The 22543-nt window shown below is 36.1% G+C and overlaps 1 protein-coding gene across 4 annotated transcripts in view; it reads right to left on the bottom strand.

Annotated features, from left to right (window-relative positions):
* cyth1b (cytohesin 1b) overlaps positions 1-22543 on the bottom strand; it is a 232117-nt gene that overhangs the window by 12076 nt on the left and 197498 nt on the right. For 3 of the 4 annotated variants that reach the window (XM_043714921.1, XM_043714920.1, XM_043714923.1), the window contains exons 6-10: positions 16253-16333; positions 13840-13952; positions 12930-13078; positions 12045-12157; positions 1065-1143 (exon numbers count right to left, since the gene is read on the bottom strand). In XM_043714921.1, coding sequence (XP_043570856.1) covers positions 1065-1143; positions 12045-12157; positions 12930-13078; positions 13840-13952; positions 16253-16333 — 535 coding nt within the window. The remainder of the gene's footprint in view (positions 1-1064; positions 1144-12044; positions 12158-12929; positions 13079-13839; positions 13953-16252; positions 16334-22543) is intronic. The other variant, XM_043714919.1, reaches the window with a different exon arrangement.

Genomic DNA, 22543 nt, shown 5'->3' with positions numbered 1-22543 from the left:
TCTGTCTGACATGACCTCAAGGTCTCTAACCAACCTATTAAGATGGAAGAAGTATCGGTGCAGGGAGATGTGCATAGAAGGAAGTAAAAAGAAGTTTTGTAATTTCTTATAATAAGTTAGCTAATTAATTTATATTCATCCATAATTTACCACTAAATTATGATCTTGGGAAATCTGTCTAGGTTTTCAATAAATTATCAGGTAAAATAGCCTGCATTAAAAAAAGAACAAGATCCACTCTTACAGAAAAACTCCATCACAGCAATATATTAAAGTCTTTCAACATTTTCTCAACAGAGTTCCAACCATACCTCAAGTGTAGTAGCTGCTGACAACAATATAAAAATTTCATAAATTTATTTCCAAAATTCAATTCCGAAGCATCAAATTTAGCCCCAAATTTCAAACTATCAGCAGTATCGTGTAACTTCCAGCTTGAGGTTCTTGGTCAAACACAAAAGTAAGTATCTGACATTTGATAAAGTGTACAAATGCATCAAGATAAATTAAGGCTCACTGCTGGAGTAGATAAGCAAATTTGGGACAACAAATGGGTATTTTCAGTCCAGTGAATGGAATTCCACCCAATCCCAGGGACTGATGTCTTCTTCCATGAGCATGAGATTGCTGCATTACCAACTGCCAATTCAGTTCCCCTGATGCCTGACCTTTGGTTGCCAATCCTTGTCCCAAGTGAATCCTGACCTGCAGTCAGTGACTTCTATTAGAACCACCCTACAATCCCAACTAATTCCCACCCTAGGGACATGGCTGCTACTGACTTTCCCATTGAGTAAATGTCCACTCCTTCAGTCTGCCTAAGTAGAAACTAAAAGAAAAATGCCTAAATTTAAAAGCAATCACCTTCAGTTAGTTTTGGGTTGTACAAAAGATTTGAACCTTCGCCACTGGATTCTCTTCAATAGCTAATGTATGCATAGCTACATAACCAGATGAACAGAAAAACAGAAATTTCATTGTACAATCCTCTCTTTTAAAAATGGTGCACAATTCAAGTAAGAAGGTAAGCACAGTTACGAAAATTAAAAATTCTCCTAACTCACCGTCGTGTATTCAAAGTAGTACAAGCAGTTGTCAGTCAGAATAAACCAACGTCGTTTCCATGTTTTCACTCTTCCACCTGTATTGACAGATATAGCATTTGGCAGAAAGGAAAAAAAGAGAAAACTCAAAAAGTTCACAACTTGTCATGAAGCTTGAGTCACAGCTTGGCCTCTTGATTGCTACACTGTTTAGTGAATTTGGCAGTTCCCAAAGTTCTGCATGCAATTGTGACAATACCGCTGATTCAAAAGGATACATTAACTTTGCTTGGACTAAAGAATTTAAGTTCATTATTAGCTTATGAAATTGTGGTGAATATTGTGGAAAATCTGAAACTGAGAATATGACACAAAATAAGGCAATGCTTGGAGATGAATAGCCCAGAAAGAGGTAGTATGATTTGTATCTATAGTTGACAATACATGTCATGCACAGGATCATATTAAATGTCAAAGATTCCTCGATAAAACTGCTGCTAGAAAAAAGACAAATTTAATCCACACAAAGAAAAGACAAAACATGGAAATATGAACTCCTTTAACTGAAATAAAAGAAACAAGTATGATTAATGAAAAATGTTAAAGGCAGTATATGTCAAAATTAGATCCCCTTTTAAATGTTGAGAGAGGTACATCTGTACTGTCTGTTTAATATCTTGCATTGCACATAAAGTAAATTAGTTGAAAGGTTGTTTTGGACCAAACAAGCTAGAAAATAAATGTTTTACAGCTTGCACTCCTTGTCACTCTCATCACTTGCATGTTTTCTATACATTTAATATCATGATGAAGGAATAGTTATTATACAATAATGTTTGACCTTATTAAAAAAAAAGACACAAATGAAACTGAAATTAGGGAACCTCCTGATGAAGGAACAGCACTCTGAAAGTTAATGCTTCCAATTAAACCTATTGGACTATAACTTGGTGCTGTGTGATTTTTAACTTTATTTCCCAAACTCATGCTTACATGTCCAAGGCTTGATGGGGATCAATAATAGCTCATTAGCAACAACTTATTTCATTAGCTCTGAGCTGAGTTCTGAGTTGAATATATGGTATGAAAAAAATAAGGAAATCCACTGCAGTAATCCAACTGGAACAGGATGGCATGGAAAGCTTGTTTGGAAAAGTATGAAATAAATATAGGTGTACTGAAACACAGTAATTTTTAAAAATAAAGTCAAAATATCTACTGAAATTGTAGAGATTTGTCATCTTGATTTGAGCATGAGGGTGGTGTGTGTATGGAGTGATCTGCCAAAGGAAATGGTGGAGGCTGATAAAATTACAACATTTAAAAGGCATCTGGATGGGTATATGAATAGGAAGCGTTTAGAGGGATATGGGCTAAGTGCTGGAAAATGGGAATAGATTAGATAGAATATCTGGTCGGCATGGACATGTTGGATCAAAGGGTCTGTTTCCATGCTGGACATCTCTATGACTCTGTGATCCAAATAAACTTGTCTCAAATGGGTATTGAGATTCTTCTAGCTAGTTTCCAGCAAAGCATACAACTAAGAATATCTGGATCAATTTTATCCTAAAATAAATGAATTTCTTGCACATTACAGTATGACACAATATGCAGTCTTCAATTCTATTCACATTGTTTCATGTGCCAGTCTAAAAGAAGTAAGATCAAATGAAATTTCCGTGGAACAAATTTAAATGATTTATGGTAGTTGTTATTTTTGAAAAATCAAGTTATTTATTCAAACATCTTGTTATTTGAATTCAGGGAAATTATAAAACTAAATACATTATATCAAGAACTAGATCAAAATCAAAACTGCATTACAATAACATTACTGGGTCATGGGTTTGCATGAGCTTTATAATGTTTTGAATGGAACAAATAATTTCTCTCAATTATTTGAAGAAACAAAGTGTCAAACTATCAGTCAGACCCACAACAGAACTACACTTGTGCAGTTCTATAAAAAGAGTCTTATCTATTCTTTAATATAAAAGCAAGTAAAGCTTTTCAGTCATCAGAGCTTGCTGCTTGGAATTATTCAAAAAGTACCTTCCTAATTTAAAGCATATAAGTTTTATATTTGTACAACACCAAGTGCCCATCTAGAAAATGAGCCGAATAACACAGATGAAGTGCAGCAACCTAAACCTTTGTTCATTTTCCGCTAAAAGGCTGGACTATCATTTGGGCATTAGGGATAAGAAATTAGCAAATTCCAGAAGAATCAGAATTTCCTACTGTGGACAAATAGCATTTTTGGAAAGACCTTCCATATTTTCTTTCCCTACTACGTAAAATTGGAATTTTAAAAATAATGGACTTGGTCTCCTTTTCTTATAAAAAAAATGAAGAACTTTTCTTTCATACTTCCCAAATTCAGCAACACAATGTCAAAACATGTTATTCTGCTATATCTACAGGTAAGTTTAAAAACAATGTATGCTATTCTTTCAAAGTACACAGAAAAATATGCGATATAGAGCTGAACTCACATTAGCACAGAAATGCAGTGTGTACAAAATGGTGCAAAGTGGATTTATTCTGATTTTTAAGAAAGGAAGTTTCAGTTGCAACTGAACCATCTATACAGAATAATTGGTGAAAATGAGAGAGGGAAAAGTGAGAAAACCTAAAGCTATTCTCATCATCTTTAAATTATTAGTGAAGGACCTGAGAATAATTTATCCTACACTGTAATGTAAAGACAGAACTGAAAAATGTCTCTTACAAAATAGGTGTGCACTGTTTCTTAACATCACAATTCTTGTCTTGCTCATATTATTAAATTTTGTAATGCTTCGGGCAATAGTATGGTTTCTCAGGGATCAGTTAGCTCAGTTGGCTGGATGGCTAGCTAGCTTGCGATACAGCGTGATCCCAACAACATGGGTTCACTTCTCACACTGACTGAGACTACAGTGAAAGTTGCACCTTCTCAACCTCACCCGAGGCCTGGTGACCCTCAGGTTAATTCACCACCAGTCTCTGTATGGTCCAGTAGGATTATGGTGACTTAACCTTTTACTGTGGTTGTGCTTTCATATACAAAGTGTTCAGATTTTTTGAGGGATGCGATATATTTTAATAAAGAGGGTAACCTATGGTTTCCCATTCCTTTGTTAATGTAGCCCAGTGTGTAGGGCACATGCTAATGTCTCATGCCAATGAGGAAAGTTTTAAAATTGGAGTTAAGTTAAATAAATAATTTCCTTTAAGAGGAGTTACGAATAATGCATACTTTGCAGATCATGAAAATACAGAATAAATTAATGAAATGATATTTTGTTCTCTGTCCTGAAGCATTTATGTCTTGCTTAACTCTGCCTTTATAATCAGAGCTAAATGTAAAAGAAAACTCAAATATTTTACACCAAATTAATGTGATCCATTAACTATAGTAAAAACAGAGTTGTTGGCTGAAGTCTTGAACCATAATGGGGAAAATTCAACTATTTTACAAAACAGAGAATATGGAATCTTTACATTTAGTCATGAAGGTATTTGTAAATGTAGATCTTATCTTGAAAACTGACAGAATACTCTTCATACTCTGTTTCTGACTAGAAGCTGGTTTTGAAAGTTCGACATGAAATCTTCACAAGATGGGTTTCTAGTTTCTAACAAAGCTTTGGAGGCTCCCAAAAGACAAGGCGGCAAACATTCCAAGGGTTGAGGATAAAGTGAAAAATCCCAAAGAAGTTTTGATCCACTGGTCATCTATTCAATAACATTTCACTTAACCATGCCTTAGGGCTGAGTTAAGTATGTGGTGTAAGGGATCTCAAACTGTGAAATGATTTTTCTGAGAAGGTAGAGAAAACTATTTCAAATTTAACTGTGAATGAATGGGTTATAATTTGATTGACAAAAAGGATGACTTATGATGTCAACTGAATTTACATGCTAATTTAAAGTAAAATATTGCATGTTTATAATCATAAGGAACATTATGAAATTTATGACATATTAAGTTCTTTATTTGAAAAATAATCAATTCAAACACACTTTTTGTAACTAAACAATACGTTCAACTTCTATTGCAAACTAATTCAAAGGAAAATTCTAATTTGAATATATTTTATTGAAAGCAACAAGAGTATTTTGATTAAACCAATTCATTTTTTTTATCTTTGAAAATAATAAAGACCAAATCAAAAGGAAGGAAAGACTACCAATTAAGTGAATTTTGTATTTTTTAATTAGTGGAAGCTGAAATTATAATTAAGCTGAAGGACAACTAACCATGGCTCCAGAGTGTGTGTGTATTTTGCTTTGCTAAAATGTGTATGCAATTATCTAACAGATACATTTGTGAACCATCAGTTTTGGGAGGAAAAAACATATTAAAAGAATAAAGATATGAACTCAAGCCCCGTTCAAATGCAAGATCTTGAAATGCATTCTTTATCATTTTGCTGAGCAAGGATGTTCAAAATTATACCTTTTTCAAAAATCAGATTAATCTGATATTGATCTTTTTACATTTTAGAGACATAGAGCCATAGTGATGTACAGCACGGAAACAGACCTTTCAGTTCAACTTGTCCATGCTGTCCAGATAACCCAACACAATCACACCTGCCAGCACCCGGCCCTTCCCATTCATACACCCATCCAGATGCCTTTTAAATGTTGCAATTGTACCAGCCTTCACCACTTCATCTGGCAGCTCATTCCATACATGTTTAGTACAATTTAACTATGTTGCACTACTCATAGAATTGTGAAGTGGGAATTCAGCCCATAATGTCACTGCTGGGTGTATGAATGAGCAATGCAATTAGTTCATTTGCCTTGAATTATCTGCACATTTCCTTCTCAATTTTGTCATGTTCTTAGCATTTGGGTAATGTTGTCGAGGCTGCATTCATTGCTAATACCCATACTGAATCTTCCCATTAAACCCTCCTCAACTCTTGTGATGATGCTGTCCCACAGGTTGATAAGTCTAGATTCCCAGAATATTAACCCACTGACAAAAAAAGGACTCATATGTTAATGGTAACTTGCTAAATTAATTAAACAATTAAAAGTAAGAGATAACGATTAACAATTAAGACATAAAACAGTTGGAGCTCTGACAACTAAATCTGGATTTTGAAAAATATTTCAAATCACACAGTAACTAGTGATCACAAATTAAAAGCCTGTGGAAGAAATAATTCTGTCAAGTAAAATCCTTGCCTTGCTGGAAATAAATGGGAAGCCAACTTAAAGTCTATGCAATATATCTCATTCTTTTAGATATGAATACATATAATCTGATGTATATTACTGTGCCAAACACTGCTTAATTTTAAGAATCAAGCATTCAGTTTATCATACTTGTAAAATGTCTTATTAATCTTCACCATGAAGGTACTGAATATTCCCACTTACGAAACAATTCTTTGAATCTGAAGAACAATTAGGATAAAAAATCAGTACGGCAGTGCAAAAGCAACTGTCTTTGTCAAACAAAGGCCACAGATTGATCACCAGATAAAGCAACACTGCAGTACAGTGGAAACACTTAAATACATAATATCTGTGTGAATATTTAACTATGTTGCTTGTTACATCTTTCATTTAGTGCAAAATTCTGTTTGATCCACTGCTAAAAGTGGAATAGATGATGTATTTACATTTCAACAGGTTAATTATAACTAATTAAAATAAAAAGCAAATATACAGCACAGATCATTTTTGAGATTCAACATTGAACAATTAACATAAGGACATCTTTATTGAAAAATATAATTATTTATGTATTTAAGAGTAATCCACTGTACTGCTACTGTAAGCTCACATGTAGCATATAGCTAAAGAACACCCGCTAATGAAAGCAGCACACCTCTACCACCAGCTGTAAGACAAAGACCAGCAGCACCCTGGGCACAATTAGCTACATGTCAGTATGGTACATACCTCCTGTGTGTATAAGGAAAGACAGCCAGTCATGTAACAACCAAACGGGGGGGGGGAAGAAATTAAAAAGAAAACAAAATTAATTTCAGAAATTAACCCTTTGAGTACTAGAATTGCAGAAGTGACTTGATAAACTGACGTTGCTTTGAAATATAAGCATGAGAAACTGTCTCCTTTTTCTCCATACTGGGTTTTTACTGGCAAAACTCCTACTAAATACTCTAAAGTTGTATCTTACCTTTTCAATGGGCTGGATTTTGGGGTCAGCAGTGAAGCAACAGCAGACATTACTGACTTCAAAATCAGCTCACAAACAGTTAGTGATACGTTTCCAACGTCAATTTGTTTCTGTTGCCAAGTCAAGTGGATCTCGTTGCATCCAGCAATGATGATGTCATCAAGCATCAAGGTAAACAGCAAATCACAGTGAAGTATTCACACAGACAACAAATCAGGAAGAGTATACAATTAAAGCCCTCATTTTAATTTTTAGATTTTGTAGATGGCAAAATAATTGACTGGGATATACACACAGGATTAAGGCGAAAGATAAGAAACCATAGGTAATCCTTAAAATATCTAAAAGCCTATGGAATTTACTATCATAAGGAAAAAGTTGACATTCAATAAACATGAGATTACTTTTTCAGGGCTGTGAGGCTATTTATCACTAATTCTACACTCAACATATGATTAAAAAGTCATGGTGCAGTTCATTTAACAAACTGAGGCCTTTTCAAGACTTTTCTTTAAGAGAGACTAAGAGTGTAAAATAAGATGTTCTTGCCATTTCAATTGTTTGTAATTGATTATAGTCTGGAGAAGCTCAATAGTACATCACTTGGAGAAACACAGAACTACTGATAGCAGTTTCTGGACATTAGTATTTAACTGTGCATGTGTGGACTATGTAGATGTGTAGATGTGATTAACAGTTTTAAAGGAGTGATGACGGTGAACACTGACAGTTTATCACCATTATCACCACAAAATCTAGACCTAGTTCATTATGAACATCATTTACCTTTTCTTTAACTATGGATTATTGACAATTTCAACCTTGCTATTTCACATGTGAAAACAAAAATTAAATTTCACATGTATGGAACCAGTTGAATATTACACAATTCATTTAAAGTGGCCTTATAAATGCTCAAAACATCACCCTGATAAAAAATAACAGATTATCTCCCTAGTTCTGGCAAGTTCAAGAGTATCATGTCTTGGGTGCTTCACAGTTCAGAACGTTTCTTCTTGTAAAACAAGTATTGGAACTCATCTTCATTAGTGGGTTGTACATTATTTTTGGTTATAATTTAATGTGCTTTCATAAAGTTTATTACAAACAGTCACACAAACCTATTCTGGTTAACCCGACAATGACATTGGCCACTGATCATTACAGGACTTCTGATGGCCATTATTGCTTCATGTATCGAAAAGGAATGGCATATCAGCTTATAAATAAACATCTTCACTGTCAAAGACAAACTCAATTCAAATAGGTAAAATCTTTGCATTGATACGAGGCCTGAAGCTGTGACATCAGCAGATATACTTAAAGAACTCAATGTGGTGTCAACAGATTGTTCATTTTTGAATTTCTTCTTTGAGACTTTAACTCTACAGTATTGTAAAGCAGCTGCAGTAACAAAAGAAAACCAGATAAACTTTATTTCTACCATCTTTTCTGTGAAATTAAGTTGTTTATGAAAAAATCTCAAATGTAGTCACCTAGAGACTACATGTTGTCAGATTAAGGAGTCACAACTGTATTCTGAGGCATTTTGCATCTTTCAAATTGTCTGTTTTATCTAATAAAAATTTTCTTGCCAGATGAGTGTGCAAAGATGCCAGACTGGATTGCTCAAAGGGTTAAAGAAAAACAAATTTAAACATGAGGAGGCAAAGCAAAATTACTGAAATGTATGTAATAATCAAAATGAAAAAAAACACTTTATTGCATGTATTGTAATTGCTGATATTATTAATGCTGGGCTGATATTGTAACCCACTCAGCTTTTCAGATTATCAGCACAAAAATCTTCACTCTTCCCTCAGTCAAGGACAACTAAGTTATGCCTTCTGATGTCACATCATAAAAAACATCAATAAATTTGTGATACCTTGTAAACATTCTATGAGTGACTAATCCCAAATACAACAATAAATCAACCTGCTACTGGTATTTCCAGCAGTTATGCTCAATAATATATCTAATTGGTACAATTGGTAACTTCATCACTAAAGTTTATTACTGACTTGATTGGAGCATATAAAATCCTGAGGGATCTTGACAGGTTGAATGTGGAAAGGATATTTTCTCTTGTAGAACCTAGCACTAGGGGTTGTTGTTTCAAAATGTGGTGTCATCTTTGTAACAGAGCTAAGGAGAAATCTTTTCTCAAAGGTGGTTGAGTGTGTTTGGAAATCTACTCCTTAAAAGGTGGTGAAAGCAGAGTCTTTGAATGTTCCTAAAGCAGAGGTAGATAGAGTTTTGATGCGGGGGGGAAAGTGGTGGAGGTTATCAGGGGCAGGTAAGGTGGAGCAATCAAGTCAGCCATGATCTTATTGAAAGACAGAGCAGGTTCAAGGAGAAGATTGGCCTACTCTGTTCCTAAATCATATTTTCATATGACCCTCAGTTATATATTCAATAATTAAATGTTTTTCTCAATAGCAATTACTGTTCCTTGACCAAGTGTTCATGTTATGCTTCAAGTTTATGCAAGTTATGCGATCTTCAATCTATCTGTCCATAGAACACACCCAATATTCATCTTAGTTATGCATAGTTTCAGACTTGATGTGACATAAAAACAACTTCAGGTTGTAGAAGCTGCAAAAATCTTTGAGGTTTATATTGACATTGTTTATCCACCATCAACAGTACATTTAAGTAAAGGCAAATTACTCAGTAGAGAAAGAACATTAAATATTTACATCACTGAAATTTTAGCATTAATATACACACAATATGAGTTGTTTTCAGGATAAACATGCAATTATTTCTAAGTGAGGAAAACATTTGTTTGCATTTCATGAAGGCTGCCATTGTGAAACATTGAATATATTTTCCTCTCTTGTAAGCTAGTGCCAACATAAAGCATTCTTAGGTCAGATTAAGGTGAAATAGAGGGAGCTATTTGATATAGCAGAAAGCTCCCTCTATTCTTTCTCAATGTCAGTTGGATACTTCAAACTATATCATAATGGACTTTTCTGCACCTCACACCTTTTATTGGTTCTCAAGATATAATTACGAATTATGTTAAAGTCACTAGGTTTAATATTGTAGATCCAATCTATTTAGATATGTACTAATTTTACTCAAATTTGTTTTAAGCCAGCAAGAAAAAAGTTTTCATTCCATCACAGTTTGGTTCAGATTCAAAACTCACAGGTGAATGGCAGAATATTACCACTTTCAATGGTGAAATATATTTAAATACTCAGCTTTTGAAATAAAGAGTAACTCATTTAAACTTAATTAACAATTTAATTTCACCAACAGGCAAAAGTTTTGTTTCTTCAGAACAGACATTGAAAATATGCTTGATGCCTAGCCTGTTGAAACTGAATAGATAAAAGTGATAGATTAGCTTTTAATTTTAGATCTGAGTAAATTCCAATATATGCAATATCTTGCGATACTATTACTTACTCTTGTAATATTAGTTTTATATAGACATTTTGGTTTTTATCTCTTTTACATTATTCTATGCAATTTAGAATTTAGTAATTATAGACTTTATTTTGTTCTATTTAGAACCTATTCACAAAGCTCCATAAATGGATCCATCCATTTATTAAGTAAGCAAAATTAAAGGCTTGTCCAGTCTTTTGGAAAAGCATGAGAAATGCAGTGCTGGTTGACTTCATAGGGGCATTTCATAATTGAACGGTTAGTCTAGAGTATGCATAAAACATCTTTTAAGCTTTCTCTGGTACACTATTTCTTCATATATTGAAGAAACAAAAAAAGTTGCATTCATACAGCATCTTGCCAGCCTCTAGCCATCCCCAAGCAATTTACAGTCAAGTAACTACTTAGATATTTTAAGTGTATTCACTGTTATAACGGAGAAAATGTGACAGCCAATTTGTGCTCAGCAAGAAATTCGAGAATTACTATATGGTCTATTTATTACTTAAATTTGTGGGGATTTAAATGCTGGTCAGAACACAGGACAATTCCATTGCTCTTCATTGAATAGTTCCTTGAAATCTTTTATGTTCATTTGAGACAGCAAACAAGGTCTTGGTTTAATGTTGAATGGAAAAAGTTGATACATCTAATAATGTAGGGCTCTGTCAGTGCTGCATTGAGCATCAGCCAAAATTTGCCTCAAGAGTGGAAATCAATCCTTCAATCTTCTGACTCAAAGAACCAACTGAGTAATAATTGACAAATTATTTAATACTTCTTCGACAATTAAAAATACTGTGAATTAAGTTTCCTTCATTTATTTTGAATTTAAAATTTGTATTATCTGTATAATGCATAATTAACCAAAGCATTACTGTATCTATATAAAACATTCAGCCCAAGTTTCCAATAGTTCGTACTTTACGGACGGCACGGTGGCCCAGGGACCCAGGCTCAATTCTAGCCTCAGGTGACTGTCTGTGTGGAGTTTGCATGTTCTTCCTATGTCTGCATGGATTTCCAATGGGTGCTCTAGTTTCCTCCCACTGTCCAAGAATGTACCGTCTAGGTGGATTGGCCATGCTGAATTGCCCTGTATCTAGGGATGTATAAGCTAGGTGAATTATCCATGGTGAATGTAGGGTTATGGGGATAGGGTAGGCGGGCTGGGTCTGAGTTGGATGGTCTTCAGAGGGTCGGTGGAGACTCAAAGGACCAAATGGTCTCTTTCTGCATTGTAGGGATGTTATATGATTTTAATACATTGCTGTTCTAATGCTAAAGTACTCTCTTCGCTGCCAGGCATTATAAATTTCTGCAAGCTAATTTCGTAAAGTATACCAACATATTTTCACACCACACAATACGACAGATTTATGGTAATGAAATTATGATGTCAATGAGAAAGTTGCTCTCCTGAAACCAGAATAAGTAACTCACCTAATTTGAGGAGCCAGCCCTCTCGATCCGGGTTGAAAAATGTATGAGTCAAATCATTGCCATCATCTTCTGGAATTTTGAAGGGTTCATTCTTAATACTTTCATACAGATTCTGTTAATAAAATAGCAAAACGAATCAGATGCATTACTAACTAACAGGGTTAAGGTTTGTTAACAAACATTTATGAGCACCATTGTAAATATCTAAATCTCCAGCTACTCTTAAGTGAATGTACTTGTCCAGGTTGAAACAGTTTCCTACAAAATTACTTGTTAATGATGAGGTCTTGCACAATTGGACATCTTTTTTACATGAAGGTCAGGCCTGGTTACAGGTCAGTCTTCTTAACCCAGACACTTCACTGATTTGAAAACTAATTTTGAAAAGAAAAGCAGTTTCAATAACAGAAAATAAACAAAAGCTGTCCTTAATCTCAAGAATGAATGATATGAACAGAGGCAATAACAACAGGTAAATTAAGGATTTTTAAACCCTAAGGGTATAATTTGTTAAAACAACATAATTGAAATGAAAAGAATGAGGAGGAAATGTGGAAAAGTATACAACATATATGGACAACCACTTCAGTATAAGTGAAATATTTTTATACAAAATTGGCTGTTCCTGATTTGTTTCTGTAAGTTTTAGTTGATACAATAACTTTTTTCTCATCATAGTCGCATTGTTTTCTTCACTACTTCAGCTAGGTTTTTCTGAACCGGCCAACAGTGTAAGGATCTGCACGGTATACCAATGAAACATGCTAACTTCACCTTTAAAAATACATATTTTTATACAATGTTTCACCACCACATCCGCACACACCCATCGACCCCATCACCCACCTCTATATACAAAATTAGTAATCAATTGCAATACTAACTCTTAGGAGTTCTTCAGGTAAGTCACCGCCGTCGTTTATTCCTCTATTCATTAGAATGAACCTCTCCACACTAGGTTTATCCTTAACATTTGGATTGTGTAGACTGGTATTCAACATAATAATAGCAAAAGATAACACATAGCACGTATCTGCAAAAGAAAACTGCACTTCAATTCGGAACAGTACAAAGGGTTAAAACATTTAGGGAACAAGCGTGAGTTAATAAGTACTATTTATAGCACTCCAGTACCGCTTGGTGTTGACAAATATCACAAGTACCAGGTGGGGTTGTCAGGAAAAAAACATTATTAACAGAGTATAATTTAATCTCCCCGAAAACATAAGCTTACTTCAAATTTGTGCACTGATGTAATTTCAGTTTACAATGTCAATGTATCTGTTATTTCATGTTTCAACACATTTCAGCATTTAGTACATCTGTCCCTCTGAAAGCTGGAGAGGAAGTCCTTGTCTCCACCCAGAGACTGTGTCTGTTATGGATGAAGCCAATGTAATATGAACATTAACTCCTTCAGACCCACTTCCTTATAGAAATAGTAAAAATGGAAATATCTGCTAATATTGTACTTCATGATTTCAATGCATCATAATTGCTCAAATTTACAATTTGATCAAAGAGAAAAGAAATAAAACGAAGCCAAAAAGGACTTGCCTACAAAGCAGGCATTGCCTTATGCCTATGGAAACTGTCCATCCATCCTTCCATTATAATCTCAAACATATACAGCTCAAGTTAGGACCTCTATACACTAAGACATTTTACAGCATTCAATCTAGTGTTCCAATGAAAAAGGTAAATTCTAGTTTTTTTTTCAAATTAATATTATAAATAAATTACAAATTATGACTGAACTAATTGGCAATAATACACAGATGTTATCAAACATACCAGTAGACTGAAAGACTCCAGGATTGCACTGACAGTATCGCTGTGCAAAAGCTTCCATCATCCGGTCAATTTTCTGCGCCTCTCCAGGTAACCGGAAGCTCCACAAGAACTGCCTAAGATTTTTATATGTTTAAAGGAAAGTAATTTTAATTGAATTCTCATACGCAGCTTCTAAATTTTAATTTATATTGTCATTCATGTGATAGAGTTGAAAATCATCACATCTGCCTGAATGCATGCTTTCTAATTTTAGACAGAAAAGTCCCTGCATTAACACCAATATTTCTTTATGAAGTGTACTTGATATTTTAGAGTACAAAAAAAAGCATGACTAAGATGGGAGGAAAAAAAACCATCTTTCTCTACTCCCATTTCTCCATAGGTCACAACATTAATTAATTTGTTTTAACCTGTACCTAAAAGCAGCTAATCATAATCTTCCCCAACTTTGAATAAAAAAAACATTAAAAAGGCTTCACTAATAAACACAAAATTATAAACACAAAACAAAACTTAATTAACAAAGATACAGAATTAGTTAATAAATACAGTTTGTATGGTGAAAACATAACTGTTAACCTGTCTAAATAACAGACATAAATACATACACATCAGTCATTGAAAACATTTTTGGCCAAGAAGTATATAGCTCTTCAAAGCAAAAGGGATAAAGTTTGAGGCGGTCAAATGGCTACCGGTCTGACATTCTGGTGCATAAAGACAGATGTCACTGAACATATCCAGTTGTCATTAGGAAGTTTTGCAGATGCAGTCATTCAGGGAACAACTGACAAGCTCTTTAAGGGGCTTTTCATACGCGAATAAGAAGGCACCACACTGTACCCAGAACACACGGGTGACCAACCTTCAACAGTATGGTCACCAATTACTCCAGCAATAACCAAAATAGATACTGCAACCTCACAGTCACAGGCTCAGGCTGGCATCTCCAATGAATAAACAATTATTATTAGACATCTGATTAACAAGAAGTGTTAACAAATCGATCCAATATCTTTTCATTAACTCGCTATCAATCCTTGAAACTCACATCCATAATAAATATTCAACATGAATACTTCATTCATCAATCCTTCAAATTTATGTTCATGAAAAATATTAGAAACATAGGAATAGGAGTTGCCAATCAGCCCATCAAGTCTGCCCTACTATTCAACATACCCATTGCTGATTGAACACCAATGGCTTTTACTCACCCCATCCCCATAGCTCTGCATGCTACTGATGATCAGAAATCATTGATCTCTACCTTAAACATACTCAATGTCTGACAGTCCACTTCCCTTGATGGGGCAGAATTCACAACCCTCTGCTTAAAATAATTTCTCAGCTAAAACCTAAGAGGCATTCCCCCTTAATTGAAGCCTCGAAAATTTATGCATTTATGAATATGTAGTGTCATCTCAAGATAGTGGAAAACCTAAACATTCAACTATTTTCAAACAATAAATAATTCTGTACATTTAACTCATGTGGAGCTCATTGGTTCAATGGTATTTATCAAGTATATTCTATGAATACATATTATTCTAACAATTTTATTATATATATTTGTTGAATTAAAACGAGCACTTGACCAGTTATGTTTTAAAAATACCCACTCCAACAACTTTCTCTAACTCTTTACACTCTACTCTTAACTCCTGGACATAATCCAGTGCCAGAATTGCCAATGATCCTCTGGTAACTTGCTCAGTTATCTTTCTCTAATAGTAGTCCAAACATTGGTATTTTAGTTTCTTATTCTTTCAGGCAGAGAGTGCACTTTACACCAAAGTTGTAAATGAAGTCATATGAAATGCTTCACAAATGTGTTTCAAACAAGCATTGCTGGATAGCAATCAGAAGGTCAAATCCCAGGCAATGTTCTTTACCATAAACCAAAGGTAGCATAATCTCCTAAATCCACAAACTTAACATATTATCAACTGAAACAGCACTGTATTAATCTATCTGGTTACTGTACAATGGTTGGTGTACTGTCTTAATTAATGAAGCATCTAGAAATGTTGGGCACACAGATAAAGAATTTGAACTACATATTCTAAAGAAAAGGGAAATAGAAGATTTTATGAGTTTGAAAGAAGTATTTATGTAATTCAAATTGTATTTATTTTCCATAGTATAAACTATAAGTGCATTTTATGTCCAAATAAAATCCAGAAGGATAATACTTTATAATGAATAAGATTGAAAGATAGTTGCAAGACTAAAACTAATGTGACACCATTCTGCAAATCTGGTCATATCCCACTCATCCACTTTGTGTGCTCCTGAAAATTAAATTCTAACATACTCGTGTGGAGTCAAGACAAGAAGGCTACTTCTATGCTTGGCCACTAAGAAAACAACATTTATTTCTCTGCATATAGTCATCAGTAATCATTCTTACCGCAATGCCTGCACCAGGTTTAAGTCTGTGAATTCATGAAGCTCCACAAATGCATGAAGAACCCTGATGTTAAATTCATCCCTGCATGAGGATAGAATGCAACATTTTGTGAGAAAACAGACTTGGCGTTTATTATATTTGTTTCATAATTAATCAGTCACTTAGAATAATATTGCACTAAGAACGCCATCTGGTCCAAAACATTGAGCTGGCTCATTGAAAGAGTTATTCAATTAACTTCATTCCCTTTTCCCCAAGCTTTGCAAATTCTCAGTCATTAAGAAAAGGGTCGCAGCTCTGAGGTAACCTTTTCTTTTTAAGAAGCCACTTTGATTAGATTACAATTATATAAATTCACCAGACATTTTCTATTATGATCTTCAATGTAGAATACATTACCAATTTCTAAAGATCCACATTTCAACATTTGGTCAATACTACAGCTTTATTACAAGCCACAGGCATCAGCCAATTCAGTTCAAATACGTTTCAGCTAAATTGGCCAAATCTTGGGAACCTTTAAACCAAGGTCACAATCTTAGTGCAACTTTAACTCAAGGATCACAGCCAGGGTAGAAAGCATGGTATGAAATGGGTCCACTGATTGTCCATTTGTGATTGTGAAGCAGCAAACATCTTAAGATCTTATTTGCAAACATCTGGTGACATATGGGGCAGCTTGTGCTTTTGAGAGAGACAGTCAGCCAGTTGCTACAATCATAGTTGAGCCTGGGGTAGAGGATAACAATCCCAGGGGAATCTCCTATAGAGTAGCAAGCACTACAGATCCTCCTAAACAGCAAAATAAAATCCTCAGCTATTTTCTAGATAGGGTCACTAGTTAGGGCATTTAAAAAATTGGTACAAGTAGATGCAATGTTTGATTCACCCATTTGTACCTCAATTTCATTTGGGGATCCTATATACCTCATAACATTCCATTCTACGTCTTACAAATGAGCAATAGGATGACGCGCCAGCTGACCATCACAGGTTCTTTGTCTGGGTAATGACAGCTGGCAAACTACTATCAACGTGTTGGTTCAGTATCTCATCATTATTCTCAGGTGAGTAGAGCCCTTAAAATTAAGCTTTCAGTGTTTGTGCTATATGTGAAAGTACATTGTCCTCTATTCCCTGCCTGTACATATGTATGTCCATATGCCTTTTGCATGTTGCTATCTTATCTGCATTCCAGGCATCTATCACCCTCTGTGTAAAAATCCTGCCTTGCACATCCCCTTTTAACTTTCCTGCCCTCACCTTAAGCCTATGCCCCCAAGTATTTGATCTTTGCATCCTGGGAAAAAGACTCCAACCATCCACCTTATCCATGTCTCTCAAAACTTTATATACTTCTATCAGGTCACTCCTCAGCCTTAGTAAAAATGATTCAAGTTTATCCAACCTTTCTTTATGGCGGAAACACACCCATCCAGGCAACATCTTGGTAAACCTCTTTTGAACACTCTCCAAAGCATCCACAATCCTTCTAGAGTGTGGCAACCAGAACTGCACACAATACTCTAAATACAACCTTACTAAAGTTAAATACAGCTGCAACATGTCTTGCCAACTTTTATGCTCAATGTCCCAACTGATAAAGGCAAGCATGCCGTATGTGCATTCTTTACCACCTTATCCACTTGCTTTTCAGGAGTTATGAGCATGCACCCTAAGATTCCTCTCATTTACTGTATATTTTCCTCTTGCAAGTGATCATCAAAAATGCATCACCTCACACTTGTCTGGATTGTCACGATCTGCCATTTCTTCATCCAGCTTCCTGAATGACCTTTCCTTTGACATACTTTCTAATTGTCCATGACTCTACCAACTTTCGTGTTGTTTGAAAACTTACTAAATCAGATCGCCTACATTTTCATCCAAATTATTTACATGACAAGCAACAGAGGTCCCAGCAATGATCCTTGTGGAACATAACTGGTTACAGATCTCCAGTCAGAAAAATACCCTTCCACAACTACTCTCTATCTTCCACGACCAAGCCAATATTGAACCCAACTTACCAACTCACCATGGATCCCATGTGATTTAATCTTCTCGACCAACCTACCATGAGGGACCTTGTCAAATGATTTACAAAAGCCCACATAGACTGCATCCACTGCCCTACCCTTACCAATCATTCTCGTCACTTCCTCAAAAATCTCAACTTTGAGACAAGATCCACCCCGCACAAAATTATGTGGACTAACCCTCATAAGGCCATTCTTTTCCAAATGCGAGTAAATCCTTACACTAAGGATCTTCTCCAATAATTTCCCTACCAGCTGTGTAAGGCTCACCAGCCTTTAATTTCCTGGATTATCCCTGTTGCCTTTCTTAAACAATGGAACAATATTGACTATTGTCCAGTCTTCTTGGACCTCGCCTTGGCTAAAGATGATACAAAGATCTCTGACAAAGCCTGAGCAATCTCTTCCCTTGCCTCCCTCAGTATCCTTGGATAGATCCCATCAGAACCTCGGAATTTATCTACCTAATGTTTTTTTTTCTAGATGACCAAAATCCACACCAACTCCTCCTTATATTAACATGCTCTAAAATATCAACAGATCCCTTCCTAATCTTATCATCATCCATGTTCTTCTCCTTGGTGAATACTGACGCAAACATATTTATTAAGGACCACAACCACTTTCTCTGGCTCCATGCATAAATTCCCTCCTTTGTCCTGGCGTGGGCCTACTGTTTCCCTAGCTAGCCTCTTGCTTTAATATATGTATAAAGTACCTAGGGATTCTTCTTAAGCTACATGCCAAGGACATTTCATGGCCCCTTTTAGTCCTCCCAATTTCTTGTTTACATTCTATTTTGGTTCCTTTATATTCCTCAAGGACCTTGTCATTCCAGTTTCCTAAACATTATATACATCACCTTTTTCTTTTTGACTGAGCTTTCAAATACCTCTTCTCATCCAGGATTTGCAAATCCTGTCATCCTTATCTTTCACCCTCGCAGGAACATACTGGTCCTGAACTCTGGTCAACAGGCCTTTGAAAGACTCCCACAGGTCAGATGTGGATTCACCCTTGAACAACCACGCCTAATCAAATTTATCCCGTTTCTGCCTAATCTAATTTCTCCAGTTTCGACCTAATACTATTGTAATTAGCTTTCCCTAAATTGAGCATTTTCACTTGGCGGACCAGTCTTATCCTTATCCATAACAATCTTAAAACATATGGCATTATGATATTCTTCTGAAAATGCTCACCCAGTGAAACTTTGATCACCTGGCCCGATTCATTCCCTACTACAATATCAGGTGTAGCCCCTTCCCTAGTTGGACTAGAACAGTAAAACATGGGGGTAGAATCCAAAAGAGGATTTTTTGGAGGCAAAAATAAAAGTTATCGTAATAAATTAGATGCAGAATCAGCAGATGGTTGTGCAGATGGTTAGTTCCAAGCCTCTCAGTTTGAAGATGGTTGGATAAACTAACAGGTTGCTGCTCCAATAGAGACTTAGAGTCAAACAGCATGAAAACAGACCCTTTAGTCCAACTCGTCCATGCCAAACAATTTTTCCCAAACTAAACTAGTCCCATTTGCCTGCCTTTGGCTCATATCCCTCTAAACCCTTACTATTCATGTAACTGTTCAAATGTTTTTCAACTATTGTTTCTGTACCTGCATCTACCAATTCCTATGGCAGTTCAGTCCGTATACAAACCACACTGTGTGACAAAATTGCTCCTCAGGTCCTTCTAAATCTTTCTCCTCTCAACTTAAACATAGCCCCCCTGGTTTTGAACTCCTCCACCCTAGGGAAAAGACTTTTGCTATTCACCTTATCTATGTCCTTCATGATTTTATAATCCTCTATAAGGACACCCTTCAAGCTCCTATGTTCCTGTGGAAAAACATCCCATAACAGGACAGATGAGAATTGCTCTGAAGTTAAAGAGAGCAACTTACTTAGAAAAGATAGGAAAGGACAAGTCAGAGATGAGTTAACTCTGAAGAATTAAACTGCATTTATTTCAATGCAAGGGGTCTTACAGGTCAGGCAGATGAACTCAGGGGATGTATGAGAACATGGGACTGGGATATCATAGTTATTACAGAAACATGGCTGAGGGAGGATCAGGAATGGCAGCTCAATGTTCTAGAGTTTAGATACTATACAAAGGATAAAAAGGGGCGCAAGACAGGCGGGGGAGTAATATTTTGATTAGGGAAAACATTACTGCTGTACTTAGAGAGGATATTTCTGAGGGATCATCCAGTGAAGCTATATGGGTGGAACTCTGAAATAAGAAGGGGATTGCAAGGCTTGTGAAGGTTTGTATCTCAGGTTGAGGTTTAGGGTGTAGGTTTGCTCGCAGAGCTGTAGGTTTGATATCCAGACGTTTCATTATCTGGCTAGGTAACATCATCAGTGGCGACCTCCAAGTGAAGCGAAGCTGTTGTCTCCTGCTGTCTATTTATATGTTTGTTCTGAATGGGGTTCCTGGGTTTTGTGGTGATGTCATTTCCTGTTCGTTTTCTGAGGGGTTGATAGATGGTATCTAGATCTATGTGTTTGTTTATGGTGTTGTGGTTGAAGTGCCAGGCCTCTAGGAATTCTCTGGCATGTCTTTGCTTAGCCTGTCCCAGGATAGATGTGTTGTCCCAGTCGAAATGGTGGTTTTTTCCATCCGTGTGTAGGGCTACGAGGGAGAGAGGGTCGTGTCTTTTTGTGGCTAGCTGGTGTTCTTGTATCCTGGTGGCTAACTTTCTTCCTGTTTGTCCTATGTAGTGATTGTGGCAGTCCTTGCGTGGAATTTTGTAGATGACGTTGGTTTTTTCCATGGGTTGTACTGGGTCTTTTAAGTTTGTTAATTTTTGTTTGAGAGTGTTGGTTTGTTTGTGTGCTATTAGGATTCCGAGGGGTCTTAGTAGTCTGGCTGTCATTTCTGAAACTTCTTTGATGTATGGTAAGGTGGTTAGGGTTTCTGGCTGTGTTTGGTCTGCTTGTCGTGGTTTGTGCTTGAGGAATCTGCGGACTGTAATTTTTGAGTATCCATTCTTCTTGAATACGTGGTATCGGTGGTTCTCCTCTGTTTTCTGAAGTCCGTCTGTGCTGCAGTGTGCGGTGGCTCGTTGGAATAGTGTTCTGATACAGCTTCGTTTGTGTGTGTTGGGATGGTTGCTGGTGTAGTTAAGTATTTGGTCAGTGTTTGTCGGTTTTCTGTATACGCAGGTTTGTAGTTCTCCATTGTCCTTTCTTTCGACTCTGACATCCAGGAATGCGAGTTTGTTGTCGGTTTCTTCCTCCTTGGTGAACTTTATGCCTGTGAGGGTGTTGTTGATGACGTTAAATGTCTCTTCTATCTTGTTTCGTTTTGTGATGACAAAGGGGTCATCTATGTAGCGGACCCAGATTTTTGGTTTGACGGTTGGTAGGGCTGTTTGTTCCAGTCTTTGCATTACCGCTTCTGCTATGAATCCTGATAGCGGAGATCCCGAGAACTAATCAATGACGCCCACCACAGACTCCGAAAATACAACCGGGAAATTGCGCACCAAAAACCGTTATTCAAACAAGCAACAAATCAAGAATGGACAGATGCAGTAGAACGAGCCATAAACACCAAACAACGACAAACTAAGATAAAGAAAAATCGGGACCTGAAGAAAAAACTTGACAAACTCACAAACAAAGACAAAACCAATAACACAGGGGCATGGATAAAGAACTTATCAGACATAACCCCTATCAGACACAGAAAAAGCAGTACTAGTAAAAGGACTAAATTTCAATTACCGAGACGCTGACAAGAAGTATTTCCTAGCGGCATTAGAAACCACATTGAAGGACAACAAACCCATATTGTAGAAACACAACAAACGATCAGACAGACAGTTGCACCTACTCTGAGCCAAAAGAGGGATGGAAACAAACTGAACACACAAGAAAAGAAAGCCTAGAAAACCTCAAAAAAGACAAAAACATCGTTATATTACCTGCAGACAAAGGTCGGGTCACAGTCATCCTGAACAGAAGGGACTACATATAGAAAGCCAATGCACTACTCACAGACACCAACACTTACCAACAGGTGGCGCTAGACCCGACCCCACAACTAGGAAACAAAATTACATATCTCCTAAGAAAATTACACAATTCTGGACAATTAAACAATTCCATAAAATGAAACCAGACGGAACCAACACCCCACGATTCTACGGACTACCAAAAATACATAAACCAGGAGCCCCCCTCAGACCCATAGTCTCACTACCCGGAACACCAACTTACAGACTGGCCAAAGAACTACAC

Source organism: Chiloscyllium plagiosum, chromosome 24 (assembly GCF_004010195.1).
Source record: "Chiloscyllium plagiosum isolate BGI_BamShark_2017 chromosome 24, ASM401019v2, whole genome shotgun sequence".
Lineage (NCBI taxonomy): Eukaryota > Metazoa > Chordata > Chondrichthyes > Orectolobiformes > Hemiscylliidae > Chiloscyllium > Chiloscyllium plagiosum.
This window is presented reverse-complemented; position numbering and strand designations above follow the sequence as displayed.